Genomic DNA, 8,971 nt, shown 5'->3' with positions numbered 1-8,971 from the left:
TTTAATTAACCCCCCTCCACCACACCTGGGGCACAGATACATCACCCGCCCTGGGCCGCCTCTGCAGACCACAGACCACGAGGCTCCGCGAGCCACAGGGGAGCTGCAGGTGTATTTAAAGCTGACCAGCTGCTTCCCTGTCACCGCAGGAGCTGACCCTGCTGGCTGGATGCCATCCACTCTGTCCCCTGCTCCTCGCTGAACCCCCGTGGAAGGGGCTGGGTCCTCCCTCACAGAAAGAAAGCAGGTGATGAGAGGCCAAGGCAGTGTCCTGAGGTCCCCCAGCTGGCAAGAGCTAGGACAAGTGCACCTTTGAGGCAGGCAATTGGCAAAGCGCTCCCCAGATGCCGCAGGACAATGGGGTCTGGCTGGCAGGTGAGCAGGAGGGGCCAGCAGCTGTAGGTTCAGGGCAGGGAAAGGTGGAGGGAGTGTGATCCCCAGGAGCCTCTGCTTTCCCACACCTGGGGTCTCCTGGGTATTCCGCACTGCTCACCTGTCTACCCCTCCGGGGCCTACTGCTGCATCCCTGGTGCTTGGCACATAGTAGGTGCTCAGTAATGGCCGCTAAATGAGCAGTAAATACTTGCCGCACTTTGCCCTGGGCAGTGTTCCCAGAGCTTCTCTAAATGACCTTATTTCAATTTCACAGCTGTCCTCGAGGCGGGCATCACTAGTGTATGCATTTTATAGGTGGGAAGACTGAGGCCCCGAGAGGTTAAGTGACTTCCCCAAGGTCACACGGCGAGTCAGTGGTAGAGCTGCGATCTGAACCTGACTCTGGAACTGCACTCCACGCTCCCTTACCTATTCCCGGTGGCCTCAGCTCTGAAGGGCAGGAACTGGGTCCTGTGCCCCATGGAACCTCCACCATATATACCATCATGTAAACGTGTTTGTTGAGTGAATAAATGAGTGAATTACGCACTCCTTGTCCTTTAAAACACAGTACAGTCAACCAGTCTGCTGGCACAAATCTGGAGTGTTTCTGGTCGGGGATGAAGGGGAGAGAGGAGTGAATCTCCTGGGGCACCCAGAGGTGACAAGCCTCTCAGTAGTTACAACTCGGGGGCCATTACTAGGGACCCTCTGATCTCACCCCACCTCCTTCCTCACCAGTCTGTTATACTGGGGTTCTCTGTCATGTATACAGAGGGCACAGAGCCATGATTTGGTTTTATGTGGTGTCTTAAGACTTTCCAGTGAGATAAGTGGATTACTGTTGACCCAACATCTGGGCAAAAAGAGCCTGCTATGCGTGGTCATCCAAGTCAGCTTCTGGAGGTGGCCAAAGTGAGACATGAAGGGAAGGGGGCCATGATGGACCCTGCACCTGTGGCCAGTGAGAGCAGGTGAGTCCGGAGCCAGGGCAGAAGGGAGGAGGGGGACAGCAGGGGGGAGGGTGGGGTAGGGAGAGCTGGGACATCCACCGGCTGAGGTCTGGTCCCCAGTGGGTGCACAGGAAAGAGAGGGTGATATCCAGAGTGTTTGCACCCAGCTCATTCCTTCCCCACCAGGTGGGCAGTCCCTGGAAGGGGACCCAGGGCTCCCATTGCCCACACGCCATTGTGACCCACCTCCGGGGCTCCCGCTGCCCACACCCCATTGTGACTCACCCCCCGGGCTCCCGCTGCCCACACCCCATTGTGACCCACCCCCCGGGCTCCCGCTGCCCACACCCATTGTGACCCACCCCCCGGGCTCCCGCTGCCCACACCCCATTGTGACCCACCCCTGGGGCTCCCGCTGCCCACACCCCATTGTGACCCACCCCCGGGGCTCCCGCTGCCCACACCCCATTGTGACCCACCCCCGGGGCTCCCGCTGCCCATACCCCATTGTGACCCACCCCCGGACTCCCGCTGCTCATACCCCATTGTGACCCACCACCGGGGCCCCTGCTGCCCACACGCCATTATGACAAATAATGACAAATCTACTTCATCCTAACCCCCGCAACATATATGCTGGCAATCATCCTCCACGCTTATGGCCTGCCCAGATCCATCTAAAGGGTCTCATGGCTGAGGTTTCATTAAACGGCAAGAAATGGCGTTTTCCTGGCAACAGCTAGCCCCTCAAGGTCCTGGAACCTTGAGTCCTAGAGTAAGTCTCCAAGGAATTCTGGCTCTCTCCCTAACCCCCTCCCAACCTGAGGGTATATAATGAGCTACCCGTCACGACGCCAGTGCAGCTCTCCCTGCCCATGGACCTGTCCCCGTGCTTTAATAAAATCACCTTTTTGCACCAAAGACTTCTTCACGAATTCTTCCTTGGCCATCGGCTCCAGACCCACGAACCCCCCATCACTCCAAAACTTCACCACCTCCACCTTGTGCTTCCTACAACTCCACATCCAGCAGGTCACTATCCCACCGACACTCCTCCAGCCTGTGAAGCTGTTCTGGATCTGGTCCCACCCGTCGCCCTGGCCAATCTCCTGTGCCATGTCCCCAGGCTTCCTGGAGCTCAGCATCGTTCCCTGCACTTAAAACGCAGGGACGGGGCTCCTGGGTGGGCCTCAGTGGCTCAAGCGTCCCACTCTTGGTCTTGCTCAGGTCGCCATCTCACAGTTTTGTGAGCTGGAGCCCCGCGTCGGGCTCCGAGCTGATAGCACAGAGTAGACTTGGGATTCTCTCTCTGTCCCTCCCCCACTCGCACTGTCCCTTCTCTTTCAAAACAAACATTTTTCCTTTAAAGTTAAAAAACAAAATAAAGGCACGGACACGTGGCTCTCATGGCTCTCATTTATTTGTTTTTTTGGGGTTGTATTTTATTTTTCTTAAATACATTTTTAAATTTATTGAGATGTTTGAGAACCTGATTTTTTGGCTCTAGGGACATCCTCCCTGGCTGCCTGTATTCACTGCTGGTGTCGGAGTTTGTGGCTGGCGAGTTGCATCTGGGCCCGCTAATCGTGGTCACTATGGTAGTCCCTTCAGAGGTCAGACTACTCTGCTCTGAGGACAGGCCTGTGCTGGAACAGGTTGGGATGGGGCCCCAGCAGCAGATTCTTCTTGGTGTCCTGATCGTGGGCTGGATAGTTGTCAACGTGTACCACAGGTTTTCACTCTCCAGGGACATGAAAATCAAAGCACTGTGTTCCCGGTTTTCAATATTTCGTTCCGCGTCCCAGAAGACTTCCCCCTCAAATGGCTCCAACCCGGTGGCCAAGCAGTACCAAACCACCCCCAGGCTCCCAGAGTTTACGGAAGGGGTGTCCTCCCTTTGCTGCAGGAAGAGTTGCGGGCAGAATAAGGGGGGCTGTCCCAGAAAGTGTGGAGTTTGTAGCCAGCAAACTGGATGCTCAGTCCAACCCCCGTGCGTTTTACCTTCAGCTTCTTGCCAAAAAGCAATGTCTCTAACTTCAGATACCCGCCGATCATACCTTGTTGGTGGCAGTACTCCACCACCGATAACAGCCGGCAGAATGTGTCTGGAACCTCCTCCGTCACTTGGCCACGGTGCGTAAAATCGTCACGCAGGTTGTCTCTGCTTACATATTCTGCAAGGAGAACCAACGTTTCCTTGGTGTTGATCACCTCAAGTGACTTGACAACACTTGGGTGACTTGAGGTCTTCATATTCTGGGCTTCACGACAAAGTCCCTGGAGGCCAGCGGGATCCTTCTGGGTTTTCTTGATGAACGTCACATCAGACTGCTTCCTGGGGGGGACGCTGCCCTCACTGGTGATCTCGGGGATCTCGTAAATACAGAAGTCCTCCTCACCAGCGGTAATGGCCTTACGCCCCTGAAGCATGGTGACCTACTAACTATACTAACGCTAAATAATGCTAATTACACGGACTATGCTAACCAACAATACCAACCTACAAAATTTGCCAATACTAACAATACTATGCTTATGAACTATACTAACAATATGAACTATACTAACAATATGAACTATACTAACAATATGAACTATATTAACTGTACTAAAACGCTAACACACACACAAAAAAAACAAATGAAAAACACACACGCGCACACACACACTCACACACACACACACACACACACAAAGAAAATGAAGGGAGGAAACGAAGAAAAATTGAGAAAAAGAAAAACTAAAAAAGGAGAAAAAAAAGAAAAAAGTAAAAAGTAAAAACAGAAAAAGGCAAAAAAAATTGGGAGAGAAAAGGAGTAGAGAAAAAAGAAAAATGAAAATAAAAAATAAACAAAATGAAAAAAAGAGAAGTCGAAATCAAACTAGCTAGGGTCAAAGGCCGACAGGTCACCAAAGCTTCCTGGGCTGTAAAGACCAAACACCCAGCCGAGCCAGGGTCTTATATAGACAGGTCTTGCCATGACTTCACCATGGGGCTTTGTGAGGGCACAGCAAGAAATGGGCCAATTATGCAATCATGGCTGGGGATGTCTGAGACCACAGTGGTTTCCTCACTTTTTATTCCCAAAACCCCTTTACTCAATAAAAAAAAAAAAGATCCCCAATGGGCTTTTTGTTTGTTTGTGTGGGCTTTTCAAGATTGATATTTACTTTGTTAGAAATCAAAATCTATAAGATGGTTCAGTGGCCTTTTCACTTCAAGTTTAGAAAACTGTAATTTTGGCTTGTATAGACCTCATAATGTCTACACTTAAAATACTCAGTTCCTGGTCTCAAAATGGTGCTACAACGTATAAGGAAATGTTGTGTTGTGTAAAACACGATAAGGCTCATTATTAACATCTATAAAGCTCAGAGGAACATTGCTTTTCATATTTTCACTGATAAGGTTGTGAGGAGATTTCTCATCAGAAACCTTGGAGGCTAGAAGGCATGGGTTGATGTGTTGAAAGCATTGAAGGAAAAAAGCTGTCAACCAAGAATCCTACATTTGGGAAAACTGTCCTTCAAAAATGAGGAAGAAATGAAGACATTCCCAGATCAACCAAAGCTGAAAGCCTTGCCCTGATGACTAGACCGGCCCTGCAGTGAAGGGGGTCCTTCAGGTTGAAATGAAAGGGCACTGAACAAGTAACTCGAAGCCTTCTGAAGAAATAATCTCCGGTAAAAGTAAGCAGACAGACAATTATGAACGCTAGTACTGTTATGACTTTGGTCTGTAGCTCTACTTTTTGTTCTCTATGTTAAGAGACTGATATATTTAAAAACCTAATTATTCATCTATGCTTTTGGACACAAGATGCATAAAGATGTAATTTTGTGACATTAACAACTGAAAGAAGGTGGGGTCAGGGCTGTAAAGTAGCTGAGTTTTCATGTGTTATTGAGGTTAAGCTGGTATAAATTGACATTACAATGTTGTAACTTTAGGATGTTAAAAGCAATCCCATGGTAACCACACACAACCACACACACACACACACACACACACCACAGAACATACACAAAAGGAAATGAGAAGGGAATTAAAATGTTTCACTACAAAAAAAATCAACTAAATGCAAAAGAAGATAGTCATGCAGAAAATTTGAGACAGAAAGCAATTAAGGCATATAGAAAACAAAGAGCAAACCACAGAAGGAATTCCTTCCTTATCAGTAATGACTTTAAATGTAAGCAGATTAAACAGATTAGTGAAATGGATAAAAACATAGGATCCAACTATCTGTTACCTACAAGGGACTCAGATCCAAAGACACAAAAAAGTTGAACATGAAAGGAAGGAAAAAGATAATCCATGCAAATAGTAACCAAAAGAAAGGGTGGAGTGGCTGTAATAATACCAGACAAAACAGACGTTAAATCAGAAAATGTTACAAGAGACAAAGAAGGACATTTTATATGAATTAAGAGGTTCAGTACAGCAAGAAGAAAAAATGATAAACATTTACACACATAATGAGAGGCCATTATCGACAGAACTGAAGGGAAAAATAGTTCTATAATAATCGTTGGAGCCTTCAATATCCCACTGTCAATAATGGACAGAACAACCAGACAGAAGGTAAGTAAGGACACAGAGGATTTGAAGAACACGATAGCCCAGCCAGATCTAACAGACGGGCACGGGACCCCACCCAACAATAACGGCACGAGGGACCTTCTCTGAGACAGTCTTTGCATTAGGTCACGAGTTAAGTCTCAGTAGATTTTACAAGATAGATATCATACAAAGTATCTTTTCCAACCACAAGAAGATGAAGTCAGAAATCGGTAACAGAAGGAAGAGTGGAAAATTTAAAAAGCTGTGAAAACTGAAAACACACTCTCAAAGAACCAATGTGTCGAAGAAGAAATCACAGTGGAATGTGAAAATATGTAGAGGTGAAGGGAAATGAAACACGACGCGTCAAAACTCCTGGAAAACAACAAAGCAGTGGTGAGGGGGAAATTTATAGCTGTAAACGCTCACAGTAAACATCAAGACAGATCTTAAATCAACACCATAGACGTGCAACTTAAGAAACTAGAAAAAGCCAAAGGTAGCAAAGGGAAGGAAATAATAAAGATTAGAGCAGAGATAAATGAAACAGAGGGTCTTTCTACTCCTTACAGACGTAGAAAGGGTTAGAGTGCTATCAACAAGTGTATTCCAGCTCATTGGAGAATCCAGATACAATGGACAAATCTCTAGACCTAGAAAACCTACCAAGACTAAATCACAAAGAAAGAGAAAATCGGAAGAGATTCGTACATAACTAGGGAGGAGATTGAGGCTGTAATCGAAGACCACTTGACAAAAAAAAAGCCCCGGATCTGACAGCCTCACTGGTGAATTCTACCAAACATTGGAAGAATTGACACCAATCTTCTCAAACTCTTCCAAAAAATTCAGGAGAAAGAACACTTCCTAACTAATTCTATCAGGCCGGCATTGCTTTGATGCACCCTAAATATCTCTGGGCCACCTTCCAGACAGTCACCAGAGGAGTTTTCGAAAATATCCAGCCACATGAGTTATTTTCTCAGCGACAAAAGAGACCTTTCTCTTGTCTGTGGAAAGAGAGGACCAGTAGTGTCTCCAGAATCAGGCTGAACATCTATGGACCTCTTCTGAGAGCCTCCGTCCACAACGGATGGGCCACACCGCAGACTGGACACAGCTGAAGCAGGGCAGGGGGTGGGGTGGGGAGGGGAAAATTCACGGAGGTAACCTGGGCTTCAATTGGTCTGTCAGCTGCTTTGACTGCTTTGGGCATCTTTGAATACAACAAGCCATGTCCTCGTTGGACGCTGGGAAAGGACAATCTATCTGCACATCCAGCCCTATGGGCTGGAGTCTCCCAAACGAGGCCATCGTTTGTTTTTGGCAACTCTGCTCCACCACAATATTCATCAGACTCCTGAGAAAGATGACCGATGAAGGGATCCATAAATGGTAAGACCATCTTGCACTTAGCTGTGTTTTGTAAAAGGGAGATATTAGGAAACTGGGCCTTTAAGGTTTTGCTTGCACCCTGTTTGTGGAATGGTACGTGTGTCTATGTATGTTGTAAATGTGAGATAGTTTCTCTACCTCCGGGTGGTGGTTGTGAAAATTAATTTGTAAAAGTGCTCTACTTAGCTGGTTTGAAGGCAAGTGCTTGTAAGAACTGGGTGTTCTAGGGGCGCCTGGGTGGCTCGGTCGGTTAAGCGTCTGACTTCAGCTCAGGTCATGATCTTGTGGTCTGTGGGTTCGTGCCCCACGTAGGGCTCTGTGCTGAGGGCTCAGAGCCTGGAGCCTGCTTGAGATTCTGTGTCTCCCTCTCTCTCTAATCCTCCTCCATTCACGCTCTGTCTCTCTCTGTCTCTCTCTCTCTCTCTCAAAAGTAAATAAACATTAAAACAATTAAAAGAAAAAAAAGAACTGGGCGTTCTAAAACTCAGAAAGATAGAAACTAACCCCAGGTGTCTTTCAAGTTCAAGTGATCTTGGATAATATTTGGTATGAAAGCTAATGTAACGTTGTTCGTTTAGTTAAAATGGACATAAGTCTTTAGAATTGCCAACATTAAATATGATAGTTTCACTCTGCTTGTGTTTACTGTAAGTCAAACCAGCTGTTGGCGTTGTGACTGTCACAAAATGTGATGGAAAAGAAAAAGACGTTAGAGCCCTGTCCAATGGCTTCTGAAGCTTTATGGGCAAGCGAAGGACAGACAGACAGATGTAAATAATTTTAATAAATGTAATTAAGGCTACTTGAAAAAATAAGGGAAAAAATTCTGTATTTAATGAAAGTGAGACTGGTTATTCAAAGAGGGAAAACTTGGGGTACCTGGGTGGCTCAGTCTGTTGAGCATCCCACTCCTGACCTCTGCGCAAGTCATAATCCCAGAGTTGTGGGATTGAGCCCCGTGTCAGGCTCCAAGTGGAGCCTGCTTGAGATTCTCTCTCTGTGTCTCTCTGTGTCTCTCTCTCCCCCCCTCCCCCGCTTGTGCTCTCTCTCTCTCAAACAAAATTTAAAAAAAAATAAAGAGGGGAAAACGTAGGACAAAATCTGAAGGAATGCGAAAGGGAAAATTGCAGAAGGTTTGCGAGAAGGGAATCTTTCAAAAGAAATGCTATGCATGGTCAGGACCGAGATTCTGGAGTTTCGCATGTAAGAAACAAGTTTATGAGGGCAGCGATCGACCCCTGGGGAAGAAAAGGGGGAGGCAGAGAACGATGTCAGGCAGAAGTTGAGCAGTGACACTTCAACGGAAGCCTTAGCCAACTCTCTGAGCAGTTCCGAAAGTTGGACTGCCCTTCGGAAGCATCCAAACTTAGGTGAAAGGGGCTGGCTCTTCGTAAGCGTCTTTGGATGTGACCACCTGGGCAGCGGGCAATGCCCTTGGCAAGGCCGCTGTCTACAGTCACGGCGATCCCTGATGATGTCTGAGCGTCGAAGGCTGTAGGCAGCATTGCTATGGCTGGGAGACCTTGGTTCCTGCCGGAGATTCTGGTCAGCACATCCCAACACCCGTCACAAGAACTCAGACCCATGCAGTGCCCTGGATGTCCTTGTCCAAATAAGTATGTATCAACGTGGGAGGTGACACGGAGGAAGAAAGAAGGGACTGCATGTCTTTTTAAAAATTCAT

At 47.4% G+C, this 8,971-nt stretch overlaps 1 protein-coding gene across 1 annotated transcript; it reads right to left on the bottom strand.

Annotated features, from left to right (window-relative positions):
* Positions 1-2,779: 2,779 nt before the first annotated feature.
* Positions 2,780-4,009, bottom strand: LOC122236318 (serine/threonine-protein kinase SIK2-like). Its single transcript, XM_042977186.1, has 2 exons — positions 3,386-4,009; positions 2,780-3,069 (listed from the first exon to the last, which is right to left on the bottom strand). The coding sequence occupies exons 1-2, from the start codon at positions 3,756-3,758 to the stop codon at positions 3,065-3,067; spliced, it is 378 nt and encodes a 125-aa protein (XP_042833120.1). The 5' UTR covers positions 3,759-4,009; the 3' UTR covers positions 2,780-3,064.
* Positions 4,010-8,971: the final 4,962 nt, after the last annotated feature.

The sequence above is a fragment of the Panthera tigris genome (assembly GCF_018350195.1).
Source record: "Panthera tigris isolate Pti1 chromosome F3 unlocalized genomic scaffold, P.tigris_Pti1_mat1.1 chrF3_random_Un_scaffold_81, whole genome shotgun sequence".
Lineage (NCBI taxonomy): Eukaryota > Metazoa > Chordata > Mammalia > Carnivora > Felidae > Panthera > Panthera tigris.
This window is presented reverse-complemented; position numbering and strand designations above follow the sequence as displayed.

Excerpts from the sequence above, each read along its gene's own strand:
- LOC122236318 (XM_042977186.1), bottom strand. The coding sequence starts at position 3,758 with ATGCTTCAGGGGCGTAAGGCCATTACCGCTGGTGAGGAGGACTTCTGT.